The sequence below is a fragment of the Drosophila bipectinata genome, chromosome 3R (assembly GCF_030179905.1).
Source record: "Drosophila bipectinata strain 14024-0381.07 chromosome 3R, DbipHiC1v2, whole genome shotgun sequence".
NCBI lineage: Eukaryota > Metazoa > Arthropoda > Insecta > Diptera > Drosophilidae > Drosophila > Drosophila bipectinata.
In genome coordinates this window covers 3738421-3765454 of record NC_091739.1, presented here as the reverse complement: position 1 = coordinate 3765454, position 27034 = coordinate 3738421, and the positions used below count along the sequence as shown (strand labels likewise).

General features: G+C 34.3%; 8 protein-coding genes across 14 annotated transcripts; 1 reads left to right on the top strand and 7 right to left on the bottom strand.

The window, feature by feature from the left end:
• Nucleotides 1-2746: 2746 nt before the first annotated feature.
• CanA1 (Calcineurin A1) lies at nt 2747-25722 on the top strand. 7 transcript variants are annotated; one of them, XM_017245682.3, is made up of 13 exons: nt 2748-2928; nt 3514-3860; nt 4591-4922; nt 4977-5088; nt 5376-5521; nt 5602-5819; nt 6136-6229; nt 6523-6648; nt 7415-7496; nt 7803-7877; nt 8125-8209; nt 8275-8372; nt 25147-25722. In XM_017245682.3, exons 2-13 carry the CDS (start codon nt 3689-3691, stop codon nt 25482-25484), a joined length of 1878 nt encoding a protein of 625 aa, XP_017101171.2. In that variant the 5' UTR covers nt 2748-2928; nt 3514-3688; the 3' UTR covers nt 25485-25722. The 7 variants fall into 7 exon arrangements, 6 of the variants coding, with proteins under 6 accessions (XP_017101174.2, XP_017101171.2, XP_070137757.1 ...); XM_070281656.1 differs by having other exon boundaries at nt 3422-3860; XM_070281657.1 differs by having other exon boundaries at nt 2748-2938.
• On the bottom strand, nt 8510-9199 carry LOC108127980 (uncharacterized). Its single transcript, XM_017245330.2, has 4 exons — nt 9152-9199; nt 8944-9099; nt 8721-8888; nt 8510-8665 (listed from the first exon to the last, which is right to left on the bottom strand). The coding sequence occupies exons 1-4, from the start codon at nt 9197-9199 to the stop codon at nt 8510-8512; spliced, it is 528 nt and encodes a 175-aa protein (XP_017100819.1).
• LOC108127979 (uncharacterized) lies at nt 9519-10219 on the bottom strand. Its single transcript, XM_070281596.1, has 4 exons — nt 10214-10219; nt 9969-10118; nt 9735-9902; nt 9519-9674 (listed from the first exon to the last, which is right to left on the bottom strand). The coding sequence occupies exons 1-4, from the start codon at nt 10217-10219 to the stop codon at nt 9519-9521; spliced, it is 480 nt and encodes a 159-aa protein (XP_070137697.1).
• LOC108127978 (uncharacterized) lies at nt 11191-15298 on the bottom strand. The gene is made up of 4 exons (XM_043212220.1): nt 15254-15298; nt 11638-11793; nt 11412-11579; nt 11191-11346 (listed from the first exon to the last, which is right to left on the bottom strand). Exons 1-4 carry the CDS (start codon nt 15296-15298, stop codon nt 11191-11193), a joined length of 525 nt encoding a protein of 174 aa, XP_043068155.1.
• On the bottom strand, nt 16041-19342 carry LOC108127977 (uncharacterized). Its single transcript, XM_043212213.1, has 4 exons — nt 19322-19342; nt 16581-16730; nt 16254-16421; nt 16041-16196 (listed from the first exon to the last, which is right to left on the bottom strand). Exons 1-4 carry the CDS (start codon nt 19340-19342, stop codon nt 16041-16043), a joined length of 495 nt encoding a protein of 164 aa, XP_043068148.1.
• LOC108128215 (uncharacterized) lies at nt 19840-20626 on the bottom strand. Its single transcript, XM_070282260.1, has 4 exons — nt 20579-20626; nt 20374-20523; nt 20054-20221; nt 19840-19995 (listed from the first exon to the last, which is right to left on the bottom strand). The coding sequence occupies exons 1-4, from the start codon at nt 20624-20626 to the stop codon at nt 19840-19842; spliced, it is 522 nt and encodes a 173-aa protein (XP_070138361.1).
• Nucleotides 21220-21930, bottom strand: LOC122321600 (uncharacterized). The gene is made up of 4 exons (XM_070281590.1): nt 21883-21930; nt 21657-21828; nt 21438-21592; nt 21220-21375 (listed from the first exon to the last, which is right to left on the bottom strand). Exons 1-4 carry the CDS (start codon nt 21928-21930, stop codon nt 21220-21222), a joined length of 531 nt encoding a protein of 176 aa, XP_070137691.1.
• Nucleotides 23243-24061, bottom strand: LOC122321601 (uncharacterized). Its single transcript, XM_043212209.2, has 4 exons — nt 23973-24061; nt 23754-23909; nt 23513-23680; nt 23243-23458 (listed from the first exon to the last, which is right to left on the bottom strand). Exons 1-4 carry the CDS (start codon nt 24030-24032, stop codon nt 23303-23305), a joined length of 540 nt encoding a protein of 179 aa, XP_043068144.2. The 5' UTR covers nt 24033-24061; the 3' UTR covers nt 23243-23302.
• Nucleotides 25723-27034: the final 1312 nt, after the last annotated feature.

Below are 27034 nucleotides of genomic sequence, written 5' to 3'. Positions count from 1 at the left end.
ATCAGAAAGGAAAGGGTTCTCATGGGGAAAAAGAAAATGGTTTTTCAAAAGCTTTTTCTCTGGTGCCTGCATCTGCTAAGCTTTTCCGGATAGCTTTCTCTTCACTTGGCAAAAATTATGAACAAATTAAATGGACAAAAAAGAGATAGACCTGATTAAGTTATGGCCAGGAGGAAGTGAGTTTTTTATCCAGCTTACTGCCACAAATCGACCATTATTCACACATGACCAGAGCCCATACGCCACATCCCTGTGGTCACATAATTCAAATGAATTGTTTATACAGTAGCCGTGAAAAGAAGAGAAACTAAACAACAACAAACAGCATAGGGCCAGAAAAAAGTTCAAACAATGAATGAAATGTTTGCGTTACGTGTCAATATTATCTTTTTATTTCAGCGGCGTTTTGTTTATGTGGCCAAAAAAAAAGAAGGAAGCAATTGAGTTTGCGTACAAGCATAAAAAACATTGTTTTAAAAATACTCGACGAGTGCGCGTGCTCTTTGGCCATTTCAGCATTTGGCCATTTGACTGCCCGGCTATTTCGGCACATTGCTATTTTCAAAAATATATCAGGCCGCAGACTTTGTGACATGCCAACATGACGACTCGGGTGTTCAAAGTGTCAGCCGCTGATATGCGAAAAACTTGACTCAACTTGACTGGCAAATTATTCACGAAAATCTCTTAACAAAATGCCACACAACCACACACACTTTTGAAAGCTACAATACTACTGCTTTTGGTTAAAGGTGTGATGACTTGTTAGTTTGTAATTTAGTGGCGAATCAATTGCGAGTGTCGTCTACTTAATCTCAGGCAGGTGACTGCAATTCCCTCGATTATTTTTGATCGCTCTTCTGTTGGATTGCGCCTCTTTATTGCGCTTAAAATATGTTGCCAACGATATTTTCGTCTGTTAGTATAAAAACACATATCAAAGAATAAGCAAAGGTGAACATTTGGAAGGCATATAATGACTTAAAGATGCCTAGTATTCGAAATAAATTATTTGTTTCTTATTTAAATAAATACGAATTTTAATCTTATTATTTGGTAAAAATTGAAAGTCTAACAATAATATTAATAAATATTTAATACTTTGTTACAATTGAAGCCCATAAGTAAAATCTTCTTCAGGGCGATACCCCTTGCTATATACAATACTTGAAGAAGGACAGGGGGCTGGACTGGGTTGAGCTGTCAGCGCATTTGCCAAAAAGTTGCGACGGGAATGCAATGCTCTCATCGGTCTTCCCCCAGACTTAGCCCCACATCAGCCCTGAAAGGCAACCACTTTAGAGACCTGGCAACCCCTCCGTCCAAAACAAACCCACCCACTGGTTAGCACCGGAAAGTATTTCTTTCTAGTCTGCGGCGGTCGTGTGACTCGCTTTTGTCTCTCAGCGATTTTCGTGATGCGGGGGCGTTTAAGTAAAATCGTCTCAGCTCTTTGCCAAATCGAAAATCCAAAATACTATACGGCTGTATGCGCTATCGATGCGCATTTCGGGCAACTGCGAGTGCATTGGCATTGCTCATGCATTGCAATGATTTCAAAGTGAAAATTGCCGATTGTTATCCTTCCCCCAGCACAGCGTTTTCCTACATGAATACATGTATATTATGGAACTATCACAGCGATATAGCATTTTGTTCGCCATACATATCAATTGACCATCGCGACAAACAACATTGACAAGACAAACATGCTCGGTTAATGGCTGTGGGTGTGGATGTGTGCGAGCACACACACCGATTGTTGCTAAAATATTGCCACGCTTCGCATAAAAGTTGCATGAAATTGGTTCCATCGGAGGAAATCAGAGAAGAAAAGAACCTACAGATGGGGAAATACTCTATAAAATAATATAAATAGATTTGGAGATACTAAGTGGTGGAGAAGGACTCTTCATGTATACCACTTGGGAGGGCACTCCATCGCTTGCCAGGTCCAGGCAGTCCAGGTGACGAACCTCGTATTTTAAACATTTTTGATTTACTTTGTGAGCAAAAAACATTTTTTAAATTCAATTACTATACTTTAAATACAGATACTAGAAGTACAGATCAATTACCTTACAAAATTAATTCCCCAAATTCTATGTTTAAAATTACTTTTACTTTGCAGCATCACTCATATACCCGATTGATTGTAGTACGCATATATTTTTGCACGAGGCGCGCACAAAGTCAAGACTATAATTATAGCGACACCCACCTATTGGCGCCCAATTTCTGGCAATCTCGCACAGATACACCATACACACACACCAGCCTAAAAACGCACACACGGACAGTCAATATCACGGACAAGCGGACAACGATGCGTCTCACGGTCAAGTTGAAAAGCATTGAGAGCGGATGTGGATGGGGATGTGGATGTGTTCGGAACGGGATATATAGTAGGGGGAATCGGGGGAGACATATCGCAGATGTGTAAAAATTTCTATGAAGGTCGTTAAAACGCAAAACAGCGATCACAGAAGGGCGACCATAAAATACATAAAAATAATAACAAGAAGCTACGACAAGAGAGCCGAAAACATTGAAAAGTGCGTGTGTCACATTAACCCAATAAAATAAATAAATAGACCGAACAGAGACGCGAACCCTATGAGAGATACAACAGGGTTTATTTATATTTTCTAACGGAGAGTGGGAGTCAAGGGCGAAGAAGCCTCCGAGACTCGAGATCCAAGATCCAAGTACCGAGAGATCCGCCGATAGCCGACGATCTTTCTTCGGACTTTCGATTTGGGTCTTGAATGCCAAACGCTACGGATCGGAACGGATCGTTTGGCGAACGAATTTTGCTCAGTTTCGAGGAAAATCGCGAGGCGCCAACTTGGGAAATGCTTTGTCTCGTGTCCCAAGAAAATCATCAATATCGACACTGAAACCCCAAAAGCCCGCAAGGATTAAAGTGTATTTACCAGTAAAAATAAATGAATAAAAATAAAATAAGGAATAATTATAACAACAAAGTGTGACCAAAGTGATCTGTGTGTCCACTGCGACGATTTCTTGCGATTCTATTTCTATCACAATTGCTATTTCGGTTCGCGTTTGTTTTGTGGGTAATTAGCACAAAGTGTCGAGCAATTTTCCGACTCAATTGAAGTGCTGCCCTTTGCCAAGATATTTGCCAAACAATGTGTTGACTTAACGAAAAGTTAATACATCTTTGAATAATTGCACCAAATTGAAATATTAATTGTTCAACATTTATTTTGTGTGCCTGATGGCTGTGCCTGACAAAAATATAATTAAAGAAAAAGGAAAATAATAAATAAAAGTTTCTCTATCTCTCTATTGGCACTGCCTGGCTAAAAATACAAGAAAGTCCACATCTCTACAATCTAACAACAAATTTTATTTATTGCCTAAATATATTCGTATATTTTCATGTGTCCCGCAGAGGCCGAGAGTGTGTGTGTCTGTGAATACTTGTGTGTTGTCGTCCATAAAGACGCTAGGAAAAATCATATAATTTCTAAATTCTTCTTCTAGTAACACTTTCAGCACCAGCAAAAAATCTACCCATAAAAATATACATATCAAGCCGAAGGAATCGCAAAAAAATCAACAAAATTTTAACAGCATCAACAGGCAGTGTGAGAGCACATTAAATTTAAAACAAAAGGCAACGGAAACCAAACAAAGCTCGAATAAATAATCCAGAAACATGTCCACATCAACGCGAAGTTCGGTGACGAGAAAATCGTCGCTTTCCAAAAGCACCAGCTCCGACAAATCCACAAAATCCTCAACGGGTTCATCCAAAACCTCGTCCACCCCCAGCAGTGGAAGCAAACAGAAAATGCAGTACACAAAAACCAAGGAGCGCATGGTCGATGGTAAATTATTTTAGAATTATAGAATTTTTGAAATCGTGCATTAGCCCATACCCGAGCTCCTCCCCGGATTGTATCTTTCATGACATGCGATCATGCTTCAATGGAATTCTGAGGCACTGACTGCATTCATTAATGTCAAAATAAAGACTTTTATATATTATTTCTTTGAACTTTCCTATAACCATAAGAAAGTAATGAAAAATCAGAAAAACCCTAAATTTTAGTTTTAAATAACCATTAAATTAAAACTGTTTCCGGAAAGACTTCAATTTCTTATTATTATTTCACTTTTCTTTGTGTTTATGGGGTTATTAAATTCAAATTTAATTATCTGGGAGCACCCATAACAGAGAAAAACTGCAACATATTGACATTTTATTGGGCCATAGGCCGTAGCATCATAATTTCTAAATTCACCAAAATTATGACAATTAAAAATGGCGCTGGCTGCTGGCTGGGTGTGTGCGTTTTTGTTTGTTTTTGTGTGTGCCAATCAATTTTCGACTTTTATATTCACTCAGTCAAATTTTGTAATTAGCATACGGTGATCATGTGGATGCATCTGGTGGATTTTCGGTTTTCTCTTTATTGGCGGGCCAAGAAAAGCGGCCAAAAACCAAATATTGGCGCTAAGATGCAGCAGCTCGTTAACCCACATCGCCTGTCTCAGTTCGAGATGTTTATTATAAAACTATCAATGCCCCACGATATCATCTCCCTCTCTCCGTAGACGTACCCCTGCCGCCCGCCCACAAACTGACCATGTCGGAGGTGTACGACGATCCGAAAAGAGAAAAACCAAACTTTGATATCCTGCGTCAGCACTTCCTCCTGGAGGGCAGAGTCGAGGAGGCTGTAGCCCTAAGAATCATCACCGAAGGTGCCGCCCTCCTGCGCGAAGAGAAGAACATGATCGATGTGGAGGCCCCCATCACCGTGTGTGGCGATATCCATGGTCAGTTCTTTGACCTGGTCAAGCTGTTTGAGGTGGGAGGTCCTCCAGCCACCACCAGGTACCTCTTTCTGGGCGACTACGTGGACAGGGGCTACTTCAGCATAGAGGTAAGGGTTCTTTTTAAATCAACTTACAACTTACAATATATTATATTTTAACAGTGTGTTCTATATCTGTGGTCCTTGAAAATTACCTACCCCACCACACTCTCGCTGCTCAGAGGAAATCATGAGTGCAGGCACCTGACAGAGTACTTTACCTTTAAACAAGAATGTAAGTTTATTTTATTGGATGTATAATTTAAAAACAATTAATCTCTTCTCCATAAATTTCAAATTAAAACTTTATTACAATCTATTTGGCTTGCAAGATAGATAACCCATAAAAATGATTTTGCAACCTCTTGATCGAAAAATGGCAAAATATTAAAAGCGTACCGCATCTTTGGTTTTATTGGCGTTGTCGAAAGCATTTAATGGGTTTTTAAAAGCGACATTTTGCTGTAAATCTTTCGAATGGGTCTCCCTTCATTCATTAATTCCATCGTTATTCCGTTGAAGGCATCATCAAATATTCGGAAAGTATTTACGACGCCTGCATGGAGGCGTTTGACTGCCTGCCCCTCGCCGCCCTGCTCAACCAGCAGTTCCTCTGCATCCACGGCGGTCTGTCGCCCGAGATTTTCACACTCGACGACATCAAGACGGTAATAAATTCGCACCAGAGAACGCTCTGCTGAAATTTTTACGTTTTGTAATAATATTGCATTCACATTGCGGCATTCAGCTGAATCGTTTCAGGGAACCGCCAGCATACGGACCCATGTGCGATCTCCTCTGGTCCGATCCCTTGGAGGACTTTGGCAACGAGAAGACCAACGAGTTCTTCTCCCACAACTCTGTCCGTGGCTGTTCCTATTTCTTCAGCTACTCGGCATGCTGTGAGTTCCTGCAGAAAAACAACCTGTTATCGATAGTCCGAGCCCACGAGGCCCAGGATGCAGGGTAAGTATTTTTTAAATAATATCTTATTCGGTATAATTTATAATATTAAGAATATCTTGTTTAAAATTAAGTACAAAATATTGTAATTCCAACGCAAAACATTTAAAACTTCGCTAAACCTAACTGACAGTATAAAATCTATCTAAAAGATACTTTTATATAAAGTTTTTTTATAGAACTAAAAATATTATTTTTCCTTACAAAACACTTATTTCAATATTAAAGAAAAAATTGGAGTACTAATAACCTTAATTAAATAATCTTAAAAACCTTTATTTCTTAACTTTTATCCTTTTATTTATTTTCTTATTTTTAGTTATCGCATGTACCGGAAGAACCAGGTTACTGGCTTTCCCTCCCTGATCACCATCTTCTCCGCCCCCAACTACTTGGATGTTTACAACAACAAGGTATGATCTCTCTCCCTGTCCCGCTTGCACACTTTTAGTCTCCGCGATAACCCATCTCTGTCCAAATTGTTTATTTATTTTGCTGTTGTTGTTTTTTCCTTTTCTATTTTTAAATAATGAAAACTTTTTTGGCTGCACTGTGAGAGGGTCTGAGTTTAATTCGCACTGCGTTCGGCCCACCCCTCTTTCCCCTTTCTCTCTATCTCTCTGTCTCTTCAATCTATTTCTCGGGCGATCTCTGTGTGTCCACTCGCGCTCTTCTATGTCAACCCCTCGAACCCATTTGACAAAAGGCAGCTGTGCTCAAGTACGAGAACAACGTGATGAACATCCGCCAGTTCAACTGCTCGCCGCATCCCTATTGGCTGCCCAACTTCATGGATGTCTTCACATGGTCGCTGCCCTTTGTGGGCGAAAAGGTGAGTGGGAAGAAAGAAGATTTAAAGTATGTTTTAAAAATGCCAGCAAGGCGTATGAGTAATATTTTCCATGATCAGTGTTCAGGTCAAGATAAGAAAGTATCATCAATACTGAAAAAGTATTGAATACTGAATAATTTTATATACTAAAAAAAAAGGAAAGTAATGCCGAAATTCAAGGAAATTCGAGTATTTTTTAAAAATGAATACCAGGCGTATGAGTAATATTTTAGATGATTAGGGGTTGTGCAGATCCGAGGTTGTATGAACAGTATTTCAATCAGGATAAGAAAGTATAACTATACCTAAAACAGGTATATTATGACTTACTAAAAAAAAACAAAAGTAATGTTGCTATTGAAAAAAAATACAAGTATTTTTTAAAAATGTCATAATTTTGTCATGTCATCAAATAAAAGTACTCAAACGCTTTGAGTAATATATTTTATAATTAGTTTTTGGAAAGTTTTATAAGAATTTTCTTGAAAACGGGCTTGTACATAAAAGAGTAATTTATTCGTGTTAAACTTAGAGTAACAGGAAAAAAATGTTAAATGTTAAATAAAGTACGGCTATTTTCTCCTTAATTTTGACAACGGGGCTTATGACCTATTTAATTTATAATGCTGTTTTCGGGGGTGTTATTAAATATGGCTTGTTAAAATAAACTATTGTAAATATATTTTTTTCCTAATTTAACATGTTTGTTATTGTAAAATTGTTCTGTGATTCCGAAATTAACTCTGTGTAATTATTATTATATCAGGTAACCGAGATGCTAGTGAACATCCTAAATATTTGCTCGGACGATGAGCTTGTGGCAGGACCCGATGATGAACTAGAGGAAGGTAAGTTTGGGGCTTCGGAGATCAGATGTTGTTGTAACAGACCATGTCTAAATGTCGTAGTGCTTTGGTTGTTGTGGGCAAGTAAGGTGACACTTGAATTAAAAACTAATCTTCTATTAAAAATATTTTCCGAAAAATACAACAACTGCAATCTACTGCTACTATTACCCATAATAATATACGTACCAACACAAACCAACTTTTCACTATTTCCAAAAAAATATATATATCTATATATAAAAATAAAACCAACTCCACCACTCCAACAACAAAACAAAAACAACCCAAATATGAAACGAAATAAAGAGCTCCGCAAAAAAATAGTACTCGTGCCGGCGAACGTGAATAATAACAATAACAATAATACGCCCAGTAAGCCAGGTAAGCCACGAGTTAAGCGCAGGCCAAAACCAAGTTCAAATTCAAAGCCAACGCCACTGCCAATGCCACTGCCAAAAATGCCTGAGCCAACTTTGCTGCCACAGCCGCTGAATAATAAAAAAAATTAATTAGAGCTTAGCCCAGCTTCGATCGGCTTTATAGCAATACTTCCAGCTGATTTCCATTATAAAAACATTCCCCCACGAGATCCAAAGAGTCTCTATCTAATTGAGCCCTCAATTCGCAGCTTCCATGTCGGCGCTGCGCAAAGAGATTATACGGAATAAGATTCGGGCCATTGGCAAGATGTCGCGCGTCTTCTCTATTCTCAGGTGCATATCTCCTCTGTTTTCAAATTGTTGATAAATTTAATTTGGAAAATTTTTAAATCCCACAGGGAGGAGTCAGAAAGCGTGCTCCAGCTGAAGGGTCTCACGCCCACAGGCGCCTTGCCAGTGGGCGCTTTGTCCGGCGGAAAGGACTCTCTCAAAGAAGGTAAGTGGATAATAGCTAACAAGTAAAGGTCTATGTACTTTTTTCAGTAACCAGGACACAAATGACAATTTTTACAGAATGATAAATTTATTTTTGTTGGATTAGGAATTTTACTTCGCAATTTCAACTTCCATTTTTTAAGATATAGTACCATAAACTTTTATAACCGCTCTATCTTTTTCATAAGGAATCCAATGAGTTTCCAGAAGGTAATCGCCCTCTGGAACTGGCAGAACTTTAGTAACTTGGTAATTCATAAAGTTGGCGTCAAGCTTCTCTAATATGATATCATGCTGGTGGTCATAAAACATTGGATTATATTTAGAAAAATTAATTTCACTCACTTACGTCGAAAGGACACGTATGGTTTACATTTGAATACGTCCTAAAAAAACCATACATGTATTCCGCGACTGGAGCAGCTTTGGCGCCTTTCAAAAACCTGCACCCATCCACTGTTATATTAACCATAAAAGGCCTGTAGCCATTATAGCGTTTGTAAACAGTTGCAGTGACCTAAAAACACGTCAAAGCTTCGTAAGAAATTTAAATATAATGTACCTGTACATACTTTTATCTTTGTGATAGGCGTTTGAAATAAATTCGCTTTTATTGATATGAATTTATAGCTCCGATTCACAGACTTCAGATAGCAATACTCAAAATCACTGAAATCCTTATCCAGCGAAGTGCACTTGACATTAGTAAACTCAAACTTGCAAGAAATCTAAAACTTGACTAATAAATATCGTCAACGTAATAGGTTTTTATTCCACAACCTTGAGAACCAAAAAAGTTAGCCAAATCGCAGCTAGTTTGAACCACATCTTTAGTTTTTAACGACAAAATCAGCACTACACATTTCAACTAATTCTAAAAACTATTATAGGTCCATTTTAGTTATAAGTTTATAGGGACATGGTGTAAAAAAAATTCATTACAGTTTTAGTTTTATTAATAAAAAATTAATTATGCCCATATCGTATTTAGAATAGAAAGAATAAAAAAATACTTATTTATTATCTATTTACTTTTAATTAAATATCGATTTGCGTTTCCTATTTATAGCTTCCCATTAAAAAGTAATTTGTATTTGTTCCGTCATTATTTACTAGCTCCAAATCATCAAAAAATTATACACATTTTTCATGATATATTACCATAAACCTTTACAACAGCTCGATCTATTTCATAAGCCAACCAATGCAATTCCAGAAGGTAATCGCCCTCTGGAACAGGGAGAATCTTAGTTACCTGATAGTTCATAAAGTTGGTATCAAGCTTTTCTATCATAAGATCATGCTGCGTTCATAAAAAATACTTAAAGAAAATGGTTCAACGAATATTACTTTTCGTACTTACTTCAAAGGGACAGGTGTGATTCATATTGGTATAATTCTTAAAAAAACCATACACGTAGTCCGCAAAGGGATTTGTTTTGGCTCCACTCAAAAGTCTACAGGCATCTATAGTTACATTAAACATGAATGGCCTGTATCCATTATATCTTTTAAAAAGTGTTCCAGTAACCTTGAAAAATAAATACTTCAAGCCTTCAAACCCATTTTAAAAATCTGCCCTTTTACTTACCTTAACCTTGGTAACGGGCGTTTTAAACAAGTTAACCTTTACGGAGAAGTATTTATAACTTCGATTAACAGATTTTAAATAACAATACTCGAAGTCATCAAAGCTTTTATCCAAAGAGTTACACTTAACATTAGTGAACTCAAATTTGCAGTAAATCTAAGAAAAAAAATATTTAAGTCTTTTTCTCCTATTAAGGTTTTTTCTACAACCTTCAAAAAAAGGCAAAAAAACCAAACCAGAGCCAGTTTTACCCTCATCCTCGATTTCCAGCTACACAACCAGAACTAACTTTTCCAGTCAATATAAATAGTATTAGGAGTTGCAAAGGTCGCATTCTAATTATATAATTCCAATTATAAATACATTTTTATAATTGTTCATGAAGAGTTAGTGGGAATTTGTATACTTTCAACAGCTTTATTTGGCCGAAATTCCAATAAAAGCAAAATGTTTTGTTTTCGCTAATGATGATTCCGTAATTGCAATGCACTTTGCCAGGGGCTTATTAGGAATAATCTAATTTTCTAAAATAACTAAATAAATAAATAACATTACCCAATTTTTTTTTTCTTTATTTCTGGATCGGAAAATTTCGAAAACTAACATTACTTATGAGTATACTGTTGGTATGCACTCACTCACTAGACAAGCTCCGGTTTTAGCATTAAAACATTTTTATTGGCATAACTTCGTAGTTATTGTTACATTTTACAGATCTCTCATTATATACTTCAATTTAGAAAAGTTCTCACTTTTCTTAAGATGGTTTAAAAAATTTGATGGAAAAGAGCTCTATTTTATTCTAACACTAACGCTCTAACACAGTGCAACAAAAAAAAAAAGTGGAGATCTTTTAGTGGGAATTGTTTATCAGGTCGAATATAGCACAAAACCGTGTTTGAAACATTTGTAACACCCTCAAAATTTAGACTTATTTAGAAAAAACCGTTTTTCGGCACTTTTTTGCGCTTAAAAATTCCTAAACGAGTAATTTTAAACAGATTTACAGATTTTTAAACAGATTTTTTTTTATTGTTGTTCGTGTTTTCCGGACTTTGACGCCATTTTTCGGTACAACTTACAAAAAATGTGTCATTTTTGCCACATATCAATCGTGTCTCATTAATGATTAATCTTTCGAAAGTGTTATAACTTTGGTGATTCTGAAAATGTAAGTTTGAAAGTGAAAACCCGAGCCAGAGTAATAGTGCAACAATTTATTACCTATCTAGGATACAGAACAATAAATTTTTACAATCGCTCGATCTATATCGTAGGCCATCCAATGAGTTTCTACGAGGTAGTCGCCCTCTGGAACAGGGAGAACTTTGGTGACTTGGTAATTAGCCAAGTTTGTATCTACCTTGTCTACTATGATATCATGCTGCAACATGTATATTAGAATAATATCAATAAATTCGATCAATAAATTTCTTTAGATTTACTTACGTCAAACGGGCAGGGATGATTTACATTTGAATTATTTTTGAAAAACCCAAACAAGTAATTCATTGCAGCATTCGATTTAGGGTTTTTTAAAAAGTTGCAACCATCTATTGTAATATTATACATAAAAGGTCTATAGCCATTAAATCGTTTATATAAAGAAACATTAATCTGAAATAACGAATTCAAAGTACACACTTATTTCTTTAAAGACAGTAAATATAGTTACTTTGACTTTTGTGACAGGAGTTTTGAACAAATTAGCTCTTAAAGAGAGGTACTTATAGCTCCGATTCACAGATTTCAAAAAGCAATATTCAAAACCAGCGAATTTTTCATCCAAAGAGTTACACTTGACATTAGTGAACTCAAATTTGCAGGATATCTAAAAAATTTATCAATAAATCAATTTTACATTTTTCTTTCTTCCAATTACCTTTGAAACAACACATAATAACAATAATAGAGTCAGTTTCAGCCACATCCTGAAAGTCCAACGACAGAATCCGAACTGTACTATTAAATTTTTTATTTTAATAACACGACGCATTGTAAAACAATTATAAACTCATTTTGTGTAATTTCTCACAAAGTGAAGTGCTTTCCATCCTCATGATTTTTAAACCATCAAAATATATTAAAATACATATAATAAAATCTATTAAATATAAATATAACTTTAGGTATTTATATTAATAGATATTTAACTATTTATGTTTAAAATAATCAATAAAAATGTGTGTACAGATAAATAAACGTATTTATCTATTGTATATCGAAAGCGATCTAATGAGTTTACCCCAGGTAATCGCCGCTGAAAGCTTACAATAAAGGCTAAAGGCATGCAAATATACTTTTCTATATTTCTGTTTCTATTCTATTCTATTCTATATTTAGCTATAACCCACATTTGCTATATATGGGATTTAATAATGGCTTATAATTTGTACTGCCTTGTACTTAACGAAAAGGGTTCAAGGAAATATATCAACGTAATTAACGGTATATGAACGGTATAGATATTAACTTTGGCTTCCCCCAAAGACTTCCTTTTTCAAGGCAAAATAAAAGTCTATAACTTCTCTAAAAATCGTCCCATTTGGCTGAAATTTGTTCAAACATTCTTTAATTACCTTTTGAGAACAGTCTAAGGGCTACAGTGTTCTACTAGTACCGGGTATAAAAATAGAACGTTCACAAAAATTGTTTTTTTTTTTTAAAGCATGATATGAAAAAAATTGCGCTTAAGCGTCTGTAACGTTTTTTCGATTGAAAATATAATGAAAAGTGTAACTTTTCGGTGCGTAAGCATTTAATTTATGGTGTTATAGCCTTGCAGACGGTATTATAATTTTGGTGAAAAGTGTGAAACGCAGTGAAGGAGACTGTCGGGTCAAGCAGCAGCACGGCGGTTAATGTTTATGTTTAAATAATGTTTATGTAATGTTTAGTGTTATAATTAGTTATAGTTCATTTATTAAGCTAAAGTATGGATATATTGCCTTAGTTGGTCGCAAGCCGACTCTTTCTCGGCCGCTCGACTTCAACGGGCCTATTTTAAGAGAGCTTTAGCTTCGCAATCACTATGTCGGGCAGCCCTATCCACTATCGAGAGCTTTAGCTTCGCGTATGTCTAGTCGAGCCGCACTCTCTGTCCATATTATTAGTCACTGCTTAGCACCATAAACTGGATGATCACAATGGTTGATCCCAGTTTCATCTGCCTGCAGCATAAATAAAATATAACGTACTGATTTTAAATTCGTCTTTCATTTCCCGGCATTGAAAACTCTCAATGACCAAACAGAGACATCTACGACCCTATTAAGTATATAGGGTCAGGATCACCTCCTGAGTTCATAAAAGCATGTGCGTCTGGCGGTCTGTCCGTCTGTCTGTTTCTAAATAAACTAGACTCACAGTTTTAAAGCTATCGACATGAAACTTTGTACCCACCATTCTTCCTTTTGCACGCATTATAAACTGAACGGTCGGAAATGGTATTTGGTAAAAATATCCAGTTTGGTATTTTTAAAGATAGAGGCTTGCGACATTTTTTTAGCTTTATTGTAATAAATTAGTTATGTTATGATATTCTCGACCACGATCGACCAACTATATCCGATGTTTCCGGTTTATTTGATTAATATAATTAATATTGGAATGTGTCCTAATCAAAATATACGCGTAAACAGCAGAATGATTATTTGAGCACCACTCAAAAGCCTGCAAAAATCCACAGTAACATTGTACATGAAGGGCCGGTAACCATTAAACCTTTTAAATACTATTCCAGTGACCAGAGAAAATATGTCAAAATTAAAATAAAATTTAGTAAAATGGTACATACTTTAATCTTAGTAATGGGTATTTTAAATAAGTTTGCTTTAAGGGAGAGGTATTTATAGCTCCGATTCACAGACTTTAAGAAACAATACTCAAAGCCAGCAAATGTTTCATCCAAAGATGTGCACTTAACATTTGTGTATTAAAATTTGCTTGAAATCTACCAAAAAAATGATTAAATTCATCTGGAAAACGTAGGCAATTTTTGCAAATACCTTTAGAATCAACAGCGACATCCACAATAACACAATTTTCACCATAATTTTCTACTATAAATGGATGACTCTTATCCAACTTTGTTTAGTTTTACTTTTAAATTTTTTCATGCGGTATACAATAATATATAGTTCCATATAATAACAGCACCACATTTAGAATATCTTATTTAGCCAAAATACAAGTATATATTTTAAAATAAAAGACATATTTTTATGTATAATTTTAAACAGATGGGAATCGATCACGAACACCTAATTGAACAATTTATTCGGAATTAACTTTATAAATCGAGCTCAAAATATACACCTAATATTATTAAATTTTATAATAAAATATTTTTTTACATTTTTGGCATGGTTTAAAGAAAGGTTTCTATATTGCTAAAGCAAATGGTAAATTTTTTTGAAACAATTGTGAAAGTGTGCCGTATAATTTCACCACCGCGATTTCGATATCATAGGCAAGCCAATGATTTTTCAAAAAATAAGATCCTACAGGAAACGGTAGACCGAGAGTGATGTACTGGTTTAAATGGGCTATATCCAATTTATCCACAACAAGATTGTGGACAAGATAAACTCAACAAGATAAACTTAAAAAAATTAAAATATTTGGGAAATTAAATATTGAATAATACTTACATAAAAAGGGCCAAGAATGATTCATATTTGAATATGGTTTGAATGCGTCGTAAAAGTATTTAGCTGCTAAATTCGATTTTATAATTTTTAAGAAATTGCAGGCATCTCGTATCCTATCAAACATGAAAAGCCTCCAACTTTTAAATCGTTTAAAAATTGTCACTCTTTCGCCTAATTTAAGAAATCTTAAGAAACGCCTAATTTAACATTTGTTAACCACATACCTTGATTTTTTGTATCTTGATTGTTCAGTTTTTCAGCAAGCCGAATAAGTTTACTTTAAGTGACAAATATTTGCAGGTACGATTTATAGATTTCAGATAGCAACTTTCTGAGCATCTTTAATTTTCGACTAAATCAATCGCCTTCTACCTTCAAAACGAAGTACAACCTTCTGTGCAAACTTATACACTGGTTTAAAGAGGGTCTTTGGGTAATTAAAATTTCAAGGTTTTTCGAGCTATTATTATGTCATTAAAAAAAAAGCTATAATTGAAAAATGATCACAAAGCCACATGCCAATCCCTGGTTCATATAAAATAATTTTTTATGTTCGACCAATTCTATGTTTATTTTTTTGATAGTTTGACTAATTTCATCTTTGGTGTGTTCATTGTAGTGGATAATATCTTCTTTTACGTAGGGATTCATAAGATTGGTCCTTATGTGAAATATCTGGTCCATTTTGTATTGGATATATATTGCTATTGCTTCATAGTTCACAGCCATATTTCCAAACAGACTTTATGACATATGCTGTAGAGCATAACTGGCAATTTATTAGAAAATTTAGTCGCCTGAACTTGTGTTTTTACTTTTTTGAACATGTCTTCTATGTGCTTCCTCCAAGGGAGACGCCTATCTAGGTATTCAATATTTTACTTCGTTCTATAATTCCCTTGCAGACGGTATTATAATTTTGGTCAATAATTTTTTGCATCGCAGTGCCCTCCGACCCTATAAAGTATATATATGTATTCTTTAAAAGGATTACCTCCTGAGTCGATGTTAAGTATGTTCGTCTGTCTGTCTGACGTTAGCGTTACTTTTTATATGCGAACTAATGACAAAGATTTAAAGCTATCGACCTTCTTTGCATGCAGTATATAAATCGGAAAGGCCAGGATCGGCCGACTACATCCTATAGGTGTTATATACATAACTGAAAGAGCGGAAATCACCCAACTTTACTATTTTTAGAGATAAAAGAATAACACCTTTTATTTGGTATTCAAAAATTAGTTGAATAATGAATCGGACAACTATTTACGATATATAATATTTTCGATCTTAACTCCAAGGCTATATCCTATCCGTCTTGTTAATTTTTTAATAATAAAATAATATTCTGTTTTTCTTATTTGCCACCTCTAATCAAAAAGTAATTTACAGTTTTTATTTATTAGTGTATAGTTTATATTCATTTTTATGATATGCTACAATAAACCTTTACAACTGCGCGATCTACATCATAAAAGTTCCAACGACTTTCTACGTAGTAATCGCCCTCTGGAACAGGTAGTATCTTTGTAACTTGGTAATTCATAAAGTTGGTATCAAGCTTTTCAACCATAAGATCATGCTGCATTCATAAAATTTTGTCAGCAAATTGTTTAAAAAGTGTTGTTTTTGTACTTACATTATAAGGACACGTATGATTTATATTGGTATAGGGACTAATAAAACCATACACGTAATTAGCAAAAGGATGTGTAGTCGCTCCATCCATAAATCTACAGCCATCTATCGTGATATTGAACATGAAGGGCCTATAGCCATTATACTTTTTAAAAACTATAAAAGAGACCTGAAAGAATATGTCAAAATGTACATCAATTTTACAGATTGTAATACAATTAAAATATTTTAATAACGTGCAACAATAGTTTTATACTATTTAATAATGTTAACATTTAATGATGTTAGTATTAATCAGCATGTAATTAATACATGTACTCACTTTCACCTTGGTTACGGGAGTTTTTAATAAGTTCGCTTTGACGGAGAGGTACTTATAGCTCCGATTCACAGACTTTAAATAACAATACTCAAAGCCAACAAATGTTTCATCCAAAGATGTGCACTTGATATTGGTAAATTCATATTTGGAGGAAATCTACCAACAAAATTATTTATTGATAAATAAATTGATTGATACCAACAAACTTTTATTGACAAACTTTAAAACTAAAAGCAGCACGAAAAACAGCACTAGTTTCACACTCATCTTCGATTTCAAATGAAAGAATCCGCTCCAATTTTTGTACATTTTAATGTATAAATGCTATGTATCATAATAATGACAGCCACATTTTTATAATCACTTTTTTAGTAAAAACATACTTAATTGGTACACCGACATTACTTTAATACACATTTGATTGGCACCCTTCGACATTTTACCATCCAATATGTTCAATCTAAATAGATAGGTAAAGTTATTTTATAATTATTTGACCCATTGTCCGTAAAACTGCCTGATTAAAATTCAGAAAATTCATTTTGTAACGTACCATATAGCCAGATCAATATCGTAGACAATATGGGGTAAAAAAAATCAGACCGCTCTAAACCACGAGGAGCTTCTTTGCTCAATGTTTATTGGGAACTTCATAAGTTTTATAAATAAAGCAAATGTGTACACTAAAAGACGCTTTTAATCAATAACACAATATTAAGGTGGACTTCCAAGTTGCGGTAATAGCGTTGATGAAGAACGGTCACTTGTTACTTTTAATCTTACTTTTTTGTTCAAATATAAAAAAAATTTTATGTTATAGTTCCACACGTTTTTACAATTGCTCGATTTATATCATTAAAGTTCCAACGACTTTCCAGTAGATAATCGCCCTCTGGAACAGGTAGAACTTTTGTAACAGGGCCCCATAAAGCCGAACGCGTACTTAGCGAAAGAGTCTGTATTGGCTCCACTTAAAAGTCTACAGAAATCCGCTGTAACATTAAACATAAAGGGCCTGAAACCATTATACTTTAAAAAAAGTATTAACGATACCTGAGAGAATAAAGATAAATTAAAACAAGAAAGAAAAGCTAACCTCGGGCGGAGCCGAAGTTAATACACCTTTGCAGTTGAAATCGGATATATATTGCTAACATCGCATATAGTTGGCCGATGCTTATGAGAATAACATAATAAAACCAATTAATTACAATAAAAAATCTAAAACAAATCCCAAACTTCTATCTTCAAAAATACCAAAGTTGGTATTTCTACCAAATCATATTTCCGATTGGTCAGTTATATGGGAGCTATAAGATATAGTCGGCCGATCGTTATCAAATTTGATAGGTCGTTAATCCAACCAAAAATAGAACCTGTAAATAAAAATAATAATAAAATAGCTTTTACTTCAAAAATACGAAAGTTGGGTCATTTCCGATCGTTCAATTATATGGCAGCTATAGGATTTAGTCGGCCGATCCTTATAAAATTTGGTGGCTCGAATGATTTTTCCAAAAATAGCTCTCATATAAAATTCTTGCTCTAAACCTCTCTTTCTCTCTAGCTCTAAAAACACCAAAGTTACACCATTTCCAATCAATCAGTTATATGGGAGCTATATGAGGAGATATAGTCGGCCGATCCCGGCCATTCCAACTATACTGCGTGCAAAGGAAAGAAGGGAGTGTGGAATGTTTCAAGTCGATAGCTTTAAAACTGAGAGATTAGTTTGCGTAGACAGATGGACATGCTCATATCAACTCGGGGTGTTTCTGACCACGAATATACATATATATGTATATACTTTGTAGGGTCGGAGATGTCTCCTTCACTGCGTTGCACACTTTTGGAAAAAATTATAATACCCGCTGCAAGGGTATAAAAACACGTAACACCTTCTCAACTAGAGGGAACTCAACAAGAAAAGCAGAAGAAGAACAGAAGAAGGCCTTCTGTGAACATTTATATACTGGTTTAATTAGTCACTTTGGGTAAATAGTATCTCAAGCTTTTTCAAGCTATTATTATGCCATTAGGTATTAGGTTTAATGGAAAATAGATCACAAAACCATATGCAATGCATGAAATAAAGTGAAATATTTGAAATATGGAATAAAAAAGCCTCTTGACGAGGTAAAATTCCAATGACGAACCCACCCCAAGAGCCACCAAATATGTGGTATACATTTTTGTGACGAAAAAACGCAATACACAATGAAACTACACATTATACACCAATCTTACACGTCATGTGACTGTGCTTTATTTAGTTTTTTTTTGCACTTGCTAAATTCAGACAAATTGACCCATTTTTTGAGAAGATATAGACATTTATGAATTAATTCCCATACTAACGCGTTAAAATTTTAACCGTGGATCTTGGACTATACCAGATAGAACTATCTACATATCTATCTGTTGTAGAAAATTGTAGAAACTAATATCTAAAAATTTTTTCAGATATTAATATCTAAAATCTTGAATCTTGAATAAAATTGTAAAATTTTATTCTATGTAAAATTAGAAGGTCATCAGAGAAACATATTGTATAGAAACTCAGATATCCACACTAGGCCAAATTTTGTGAATCAAAATTCATTTCACATTTACGCAAATTTCTTCCAATAAATAGATTTTGGCCAATTTTGGTCAAAAGTGTGCAGCGCACTGAAGGAGACACCTCCGAACCTATAAAGCATGTATGTACATATGTATGTATATTTTAGATCCGAATTAGATCCCACCTCCTGGGTTGATATAGGCATGGCCGTCTGTCTATCTGTTTCTACGCGAACAAGTCTCTCAGTTTTTAAGCTATCGACTTGAAACTTTGTACACACCCTTATTTTCTTTGCACGCGGTATAGAAGTCGAAACGGCCGGTATTGGCCTACTATATCCTACAGCTGCTATATAACTGGTTGATCGGAAATGCCATAACTTTCATGTTTTTTAAGACAGAAGGTTGGAACTTTGTTCAGATTATATTTTTGACTAAATAGAATCTGTAAGTGATTTGGCTTAACTTGGGTAATTTTGAAGATAGAATATTCCAATTATTTATATTCCAATTTATATTCGAATATTTTATATTCCAACAAATTGGTTATATTATGAAATTCTCATAGGGATCGGCCAACTATACCCGATATATACCCGAAGGGTATATCAACTTCGGCTCCTTTCAAAGTTAGCTCCAATCAAAAAGTAATTAACAGTTTTTATTTATTTGTGTATAGTTTATAATAAGTTTAAAAAATTTTTTATGAAATAGTTCCATAAACTTTTATAACTTCCCGTACAACATCATAAGAGTTCCAACGACTTTCTATATAGTAGTCGCCCTCTGGAACAGGTAGTATCTTTGTAACTTGGTAATTCATAAAGTCGGTATCAAGCTTTTCTACCATAATATCGTGCTGAATTCATAAATATTTGTCAGAAAATTGTTAAAAATGTGTTATTTTTTGTACTTACATCATAAGGACACCTATGATTTATATTGGTATATGGCCTAATAAAACCATACAAGTAATTAGCAAGGGAATGTGTAGTAGCTCCACCCATAAATCTACAGCCATCTATCGTGATATTGAACATGAAGGGCCTATAGCCATTATGCTTTTTAAAAACTATAAAAGAGACCTGAAAGAATATGTAAAAATGAACACAAATGTTAAAAATTTTAAAATAATTATAATATTAAAATAACATAACACATAATAATTTTAATAATATTAACATTTAATAATTTTAATATTAATCATTATGTAACTAATACATGCACTTACTTTCACCTTGGTTACGGGAGTTTTTAATAAGTTCGCTTTGACGGAGAGGTACTTATAGCTCCGATTCACAGACTTTAAATAACAATACTCAAAGCCAACAAATGTTTCATCCAAAGATGTGCACTTGATATTGGTGAATTCATATTTGGAGGAAATCTACCAACAAAATTATTTAATTCATCTGTATAACGTGAAACCTTTTATTAACAACCTTTAAAACTAAAAGCAGCAGGAAAAACAGCACAAGTTTCACACTCATCTTTCAAATCTTTCAAACTCAATTTCAAATGAAAGAATCCGCTGCAATTTTTTATAAATATAAAAATTATAGTCTAAATACTTTATATCATAATAATGACAGCCACATTTTTATAATCACTTTTTTATTAAAAACATACTTAATTGGTACACCGACATTACTTTAATACACGTTTGATTGGCACCCTTCGACATTTTACCATCCAATATGTTGAATCTAAATAGATAGAAAAGAGTTATTTTATAAAAAATTTTAAAACGTACCATATGCCAGATCAATATCGTAGACAATATGGGGTAAAAAAAATCAGACCGCTTTAAGCCACGAGGGATCCAAAGACCAGAAAACGTGGAGCTTCTTTGTTCAATGTTTATTGGGAACTTCATAAGTTTTTTAAATAAAGCAAATGTGTACACTAAAAAAGGCTTTTAATCAGTAACACAATATTTAGGTGGAATTCCAAGTTGCGGTATTTGCTTTGATGAAGAACGTTCACTTGTTACATTCAATCTAATTTATTTTTCTTATTTTCCGCCACCATTTGAAAATTGATTTATATTTTATCTATTATTTTTCAAATCTAAAATAATTTTTTATGTTATAGTTCCATACGCTTTTACAATAGCTCGATTTATATCATTAATGTTCCAACGACTTTCAATTAGGTAATCGCCCTCTGGAACAGGTAGAACTTTTGTAACATGATGATTAACAAAGTTGGCATCAAGCTTTTCTACTAAAAAATCGTGCTAAAAATATATGTGTATATATATCTAATACTTATTTAAGCAAGTTTACCGTTCTTACTTACATCAAACGGACACGTATGATTAATATTAGAATGTGTCTTAATCAAATTATACGCGTAAACAGCAAAAGGATTTATTTGAGCACCACTCAAAAGTCTGCAAAAATCCACAGTAATATTGTACATGAAGGGCCGGTAACCATTAAACTTTTTAAATACTATTCCAGTGACCTGAGAAAATATGTCAAAATTAAAAGAAACTTTCATAAAATGTCCGCGAACACTGTACTATACATACTTTAATCTTAGTAATGGGCGTTTTGAATAAGTTCGCTTTTATGAAGAGGTATTTATAGCTCCGATTCACTGACTTTATATAGCAATACTCAAAGCCAACGAATTTTTCATCCAAGGATGTGCACTTAACATTCGTGTATTCAAATTTGCATGAAATCTACCAAAAAATTATTCAATTCATTTGGACCACGTAGGAAATTTTTGCAATTACTTTTAGAATCAACAGTGACAACCAGAATAACACCAGTTTCATACTCATCTTTGACCAGAAATAAAAGTCTATTCAAACTTCGTTCGGTTTTATCTCTAAATATGTGCATGTGGGCTGTTTATATGTAAACCAACTATTCGGGAAAATTTAATTGGTATCCAGATATATTTTAATAGAGATTCGATTGGCACAATTGAACAGTTTTAATGAAATCATTATAAAAGTTTAGATCAGTATATGAGATTTCTATATACATATTTTAAACACTATTAGTCTTTGAAAAAGTAACAAAGTTTCAAATGTACAATAATTTGAGGATGAGGATGACAGTGCGAACCGAACGCGGTTATATCTGAAATTTGTTGCTGAAAAATAAACATACTTCTGTTTTTGTCAGATCTAACTATGTAAGTGACAAACCAATCGAAAGGTATTGGTTAAATAAGATTATTTTTATGAAAACTTTTAACTTTCGAACCAAAATAACTGGGATTGGGATTTATAACTACAACCCTTGCAGAGGGTATTTTTATTTTTGTCAAAAGTGCGCAACGCAACGATGGAGACATCTCCGACCCTATAAAGTATTTATATTCTCGATCAGGATCATCTCTCCTCCTGAGTTGATATAAGCAAGTCCGTCTGTCCTTCTGCCTTTTTCTACGCGAACTACTCTCTCAGTTTTAAAGATATCGACTTAAAACTTTGCATACACCCTTCTTCCCCTTGTACTCAGTATTTAAGTCGGAACGGCCGGGATCTGCCGACTATAAAACTGTTTTGGTCATTGAGATTTTTCAACGAAATTAATCCGCACCAAAATACATAGACGAATTAATTTATTTAAACGCTCTTAAAATGTTTATTCTACAAGCAAATGAAACTGGATGATCAAACATTGATAGACCAGTTTATGGTGCATGCAGTGACTTAATGTAATGTACATTAAGACTACACATTGCGAAGCTAAAGCTCTCAATAAAAGAGAGGGCGGTCCCACCTAGATATTGCGGAGCTAAAACTCTTTAGCCCCGTTAAAGTCCTCCCGCCGAGGATAGTCGGCTTGCGACAAACCAAGTGATTTGTACATAAATAAGCCTAATAAAAAAATCTTAACACTAAAACAACGGCTGCTACCTGACCCGACACAACTTATTGATCGGAAATGTCACAACTTGGTTGTTTTAGAGTAAGAGAGTTGGGATTTTCTATATATTATATTTTGGCAAATTAATACGACATACCAAATTTCATAAGGATTGCCCGTCTATGTCCTAAGGCTGCCATAAAATTAACGGTCGAAAATGGTCGGAAAATACAAATTTTGGTATTTTTGAAGATAGAACCTTGGGATAATTTAATTTGTATTCTAATACATTGGTTTTATAATACAATTCAAATACGGATCGGCCAACTACATTCACGACAGTGTTCCATATAGCTTAACCACAGCTCGGTCGATATCGTATGCAATCCAATGAGTTTCCAAAAAATAATCGCCTTCGGGAAATGGTAGAACAACAGTTGCTTGGTTGTTTATGTGAGCTACATCTAATTTATCCACTATAAGGTCATGCTAAAATCAAAACAGTCAAACTATTTTCAGAATCATATCGCGAAAAGTACTAACATCGAATGGGCACGAATGATTCATATTTGAATACGGCTTAAACAAGTCAAGAAAGTATCTAGCCGCTGGGTTAGACTTTGTATTTTTCAAAAAATTACAGGCATCTACTGTCATATCGAACATAAATGGCCTCCAACCATTAAATCGCTTAAAGAGAGCGGCTCGAACCTAAAATAATTTTTTAAGAGAAAAAACTTTATTTAAAATTTATTGCCCAAAAACCTTTACTACCTTTTATTACCTTTACTTTTCCAATAGGCTTCTTTAATAAGTTTACTTTAACTGACAAATATTTGTAAGTTCGATTTATGGACTTGAGATAGCAGTATTCAAATTCGGCGTAGGATTTATTCAATGTCTCGCAGTTAAGATTGGTGAATTCAAACTTTGTGGAGACCTTAAAATAAATTAAATTATCATTTTCGAAATAGTTTTAAGAATCTAAATCAATATTTATAACCTTTTCAATGAAAAAGATGAAACTGATTGCCACAAAAAACACCGAAAACTTTCTAAGCATATTTTATTTCCGACGATACCGGGTGTATTTTTTAAATGTTATAAAATATTATCAACCCTTTCTGTGCACATTTATATACTGGTTTGTATTATGAGTGATTTTGGGTCATCAGAACTTCAGGGTATATATTATTTTAGGCTTTTAAAATGTCATTACAAAATTAGGCTGTAGCTTAAAATAGCTCATCCTATCACATTCCTACACAGATAGAAATTCTATTATTTTGCACGAAACAAAGTAAATTTATTTGATCAACCGACTTAAAACTTTGTCGAGTATGAATCGAGTAACTTATTAGCTGCAATGCCAATATATTAAGCGATTTTCAAAGCCTCAATATCAGTAGAATGCGTCGAAACAAAACTATTAGTTTTAAACTTTATAAGTAAAATAAGCGTCTCACCTTAGTGGCCATTTTTATTTTCCATCTGATGTATCGAAACCGTCGTATAAATTGTGCTTCCCGTTTACCAACAATAATTGACTTTAAATTCATCTAATCTAAAGCTATTAATATACCATTAGAAAAACTAATATTTTGGTGCAAATAAAAGAAGGTTCAAGCGCCATACATTTTTAGCCACAGGTGTTTCATATTATTTTACTTTTGGGAAAGTTATTTTTAGCTCCAATTCGCTATCTTTAGATGGTTGAATTTTTAATCGAACGCCAATTTGTAATGGTAAAATGTGCAGTCGGTGGGAATAAATTCAAATCTTGAGGAGAAGTTGCATGCGAATGTAAACTTTAAGCCTTAGATACAAAATTTGCAAGAAAACGAATCAACAGACATTTCCGCTTGAAAATATTTGCATTTTTGTGACGCAAAAAACTAAATGCTGAATTTGTGCCTCGAAAAGACATAAGAACGCAGACATTTCCGTTTTGATAATGGTTATATTTTGATTCTGATATATGTTCTGAATTATATTGATATATATGATCTGACAAATATAAAAGTTTTTAAACTTTAAAGAAACTCTTGACATACTCTTAACCTTTTTTTGTAATTGTATGCCCGCGCTGATTGAAATAAACCTCAAACTCAAAACTTAGATACTAAAGGTCTGGTATTGATGTTGATTAATTAAAACCGTTTCCGTCTGTTTCGCAGCTCTGCAAGGACTCACCGCAGCCTCGCACATTCACTCCTTTGCGGAGGCCAAAGGACTGGATGCGGTCAATGAACGGATGCCGCCGCGTCGTCCGCTGCTGATGAGTGCCAGTAGCAGCAGCATTACCACGGTGACCAGGACCACCAGCAGCAACAGCTCCAATAACACCAACAGCAACAACAACAATAATAATAACGACACAACGACAAAGAACAGCAACAACACTAGCAGTAGCAGTAATGACACCACAACCGTAACCAAGACGAGCAGGACGACTGTGAAGTCGGCCACCACCAGTAATGTCCGGGCAGGATTCACCTCGAAGAAGTTCTCATAGAGCTGCTCCAAACTATTGATTATAATTTTTGTTACGATCTTCTGTTGCCCATTTAGTTGTACTTTTTGTTAGTTAAAATTTTATACCAAAAACCTTCTCCTATGCTAGTCAAAAACAAGTGCCTACAATTTTAGGATTATTTCATAGAAATCCCTCAGATGGCAAAACACCCATATTCACCCTCAATATTAGCGAAAATTAATACGTGACATAAAAAAAGTTCAATAAAAGTGGCGAAAAATAGTTCCACAAACTAATGGCTTGTTTGTTTTTATTTTAAAATTAATAAGTGGCCTAATAACGAACAAACAATACTTATTGGGAAAAAATAGCTCAAAAAATTACAGTTTTCGTGTGTTTGGTTCTAGGTTATGAATTAAAAAAAATACTCTCCTTAGAGATGTGAACAGTTTTAAATATATATTTAAATGAAAGATTTCTTCAAGATTAAAAAATATTTTCTGTTTTAAAAAAACTAATAAAAGCTGTTCTTATCCTGCAACTATTTTAAAGCTTAATCAGCAAATGATTATTGAAGCCCTTTTTTTTAGTATATAAACTAACTTAATATTCTAACAAAAAATCTGTATTAGCTTCCATCACTGTTTTCACAAACTAATTCATTACCAAGTGCTGCTGCTATCCAGTCAAGCGTGACAGATCAACACGAGTCGATGCAATAACAATTAACCAAATGTAAACACTAGAACTATAAACGAGCCCAAACTAAAGCGTCACTTGCAGTGGAAGTTTCCTTGTATTTTAAGTATTTTCGTGGGTTTTTTCGATTTATCTGTATCGCAATGTTGTCTAAAACGTGCGCACAGAGACAAGATAATCAGGAAGGGGCAAACAAAGATTTACTACAAGCTAAGGCAAAGGGTCTACAATCTATCATCACCAAACTGGATGCTACTCCATAAAACTAGGTAGCCCATAATAGCATATACTGTCAAGATTAATATTGACTTTGTTCTTAGCTATCGTTCCAAGGTATACAATCATTGAAGTAAGCAAACTTTGCATAATCACGTAATTTGTGGAGAAAGGTTTGAAAATATCTGTAATAGTTTAACATTTTAAATAGCAGAGGCCAAAAATTCTCAATGAAAATAACTTTAATATCTGAATCTGCCATATGCATGTTATAGTATCTATAACTAGTACACCCAACACATCCAACAATCTCCGACAATAGCCCCTATTTCCAGACTGTCGTCTGTCAATGCGATGACTAGATTTTTATTGCGATGCTCACAGATCGTAGCTTTTATGTATATTAGACAAGACCTAGCAGGCGCTATAAAAAGATCATATTAAGTGAGATTTAAACGGCATTGAGAGGTCGCAGAGCAGACACTGTCAGCCGGAAAATAAACTCTTTTTAAAATTCTGCCCAATGGCAGCCCAATAGTAAATAGCACGCATACGCAACGTTGTCCCACTGACTTTATCAATTTCGGAGAAGGCAAACAACGGCACCGCCAGTTCAACTGCAGACATATGGATCAAGATAAACCCCTCGCCGAAATCACCCGACAAACAGCCGA

What these genes read in the sequence shown, in the direction of transcription:
- LOC108127977 (XM_043212213.1), bottom strand. Translation starts at nt 19,342, where the DNA reads ATGCCTATATCAACCCAGGAG. An exon ending in TGCCTATATCAACCCAGGAG is followed by an intron (nt 16,731 to 19,321) that starts GTGGGATCTAAT and finishes TTTTGTTGGTAG; the next exon opens with ATTTCCTCCAAATATGAATT. An exon ending in ATCATACGTGTCCTTATAAT is followed by an intron (nt 16,197 to 16,253) that starts GTAAGTACAAAA and finishes TTATGAATGCAG; the next exon opens with CATGATCTTATGGTTGAAAA.
- LOC122321600 (XM_070281590.1), bottom strand. Translation starts at nt 21,930, where the DNA reads ATGAGTATGAAACTGGTGTTATTCTGGTTGTCACTGTTGATTCTAAAA. An exon ending in TGTCACTGTTGATTCTAAAA is followed by an intron (nt 21,829 to 21,882) that starts GTAATTGCAAAA and finishes ATTTTTTGGTAG; the next exon opens with ATTTCATGCAAATTTGAATA. An exon ending in TAAAGTATGTATAGTACAGT is followed by an intron (nt 21,593 to 21,656) that starts GTTCGCGGACAT and finishes TCACTGGAATAG; the next exon opens with TATTTAAAAAGTTTAATGGT.
- CanA1 (XM_017245682.3), top strand. Translation starts at nt 3,689, where the DNA reads ATGTCCACATCAACGCGAAGTTCGGTGACGAGAAAATCGTCGCTTTCC. An exon ending in CACGAGGCCCAGGATGCAGG is followed by an intron (nt 5,820 to 6,135) that starts GTAAGTATTTTT and finishes TCTTATTTTTAG; the next exon opens with TTATCGCATGTACCGGAAGA. An exon ending in TAATACGCCCAGTAAGCCAG is followed by an intron (nt 7,878 to 8,124) that starts GTAAGCCACGAG and finishes CTCAATTCGCAG; the next exon opens with CTTCCATGTCGGCGCTGCGC.
- LOC122321601 (XM_043212209.2), bottom strand. Translation starts at nt 24,032, where the DNA reads ATGCTTAGAAAGTTTTCGGTGTTTTTTGTGGCAATCAGTTTCATCTTT. An exon ending in TCATCTTTTTCATTGAAAAG is followed by an intron (nt 23,910 to 23,972) that starts GTTATAAATATT and finishes ATTTATTTTAAG; the next exon opens with GTCTCCACAAAGTTTGAATT. An exon ending in AGCCTATTGGAAAAGTAAAG is followed by an intron (nt 23,681 to 23,753) that starts GTAATAAAAGGT and finishes AAATTATTTTAG; the next exon opens with GTTCGAGCCGCTCTCTTTAA.
- LOC108127980 (XM_017245330.2), bottom strand. Translation starts at nt 9,199, where the DNA reads ATGTGGTTCAAACTAGCTGCGATTTGGCTAACTTTTTTGGTTCTCAAG. An exon ending in TAACTTTTTTGGTTCTCAAG is followed by an intron (nt 9,100 to 9,151) that starts GTTGTGGAATAA and finishes GTCAAGTTTTAG; the next exon opens with ATTTCTTGCAAGTTTGAGTT. An exon ending in CGCCTATCACAAAGATAAAA is followed by an intron (nt 8,889 to 8,943) that starts GTATGTACAGGT and finishes ACGTGTTTTTAG; the next exon opens with GTCACTGCAACTGTTTACAA.
- LOC108128215 (XM_070282260.1), bottom strand. Translation starts at nt 20,626, where the DNA reads ATGAGTGTGAAACTTGTGCTGTTTTTCCTGCTGCTTTTAGTTTTAAAG. An exon ending in TGCTGCTTTTAGTTTTAAAG is followed by an intron (nt 20,524 to 20,578) that starts GTTGTTAATAAA and finishes TTTTGTTGGTAG; the next exon opens with ATTTCCTCCAAATATGAATT. An exon ending in TAAAAACTCCCGTAACCAAG is followed by an intron (nt 20,222 to 20,373) that starts GTGAAAGTAAGT and finishes ATATTCTTTCAG; the next exon opens with GTCTCTTTTATAGTTTTTAA.
- LOC108127979 (XM_070281596.1), bottom strand. An exon ending in TTAAAACGCCCGTTACCAAG is followed by an intron (nt 9,903 to 9,968) that starts GTTAAGGTAAGT and finishes TTATTTTTCAAG; the next exon opens with GTTACTGGAACACTTTTTAA. An exon ending in ATCACACCTGTCCCTTTGAA is followed by an intron (nt 9,675 to 9,734) that starts GTAAGTACGAAA and finishes TTATGAACGCAG; the next exon opens with CATGATCTTATGATAGAAAA.
- LOC108127978 (XM_043212220.1), bottom strand. Translation starts at nt 15,298, where the DNA reads ATGGACCAGATATTTCACATAAGGACCAATCTTATGAATCCCTAC. An exon ending in CTCCTGTCACAAAAGTCAAA is followed by an intron (nt 11,580 to 11,637) that starts GTAACTATATTT and finishes TCGTTATTTCAG; the next exon opens with ATTAATGTTTCTTTATATAA. An exon ending in ATCATCCCTGCCCGTTTGAC is followed by an intron (nt 11,347 to 11,411) that starts GTAAGTAAATCT and finishes TACATGTTGCAG; the next exon opens with CATGATATCATAGTAGACAA.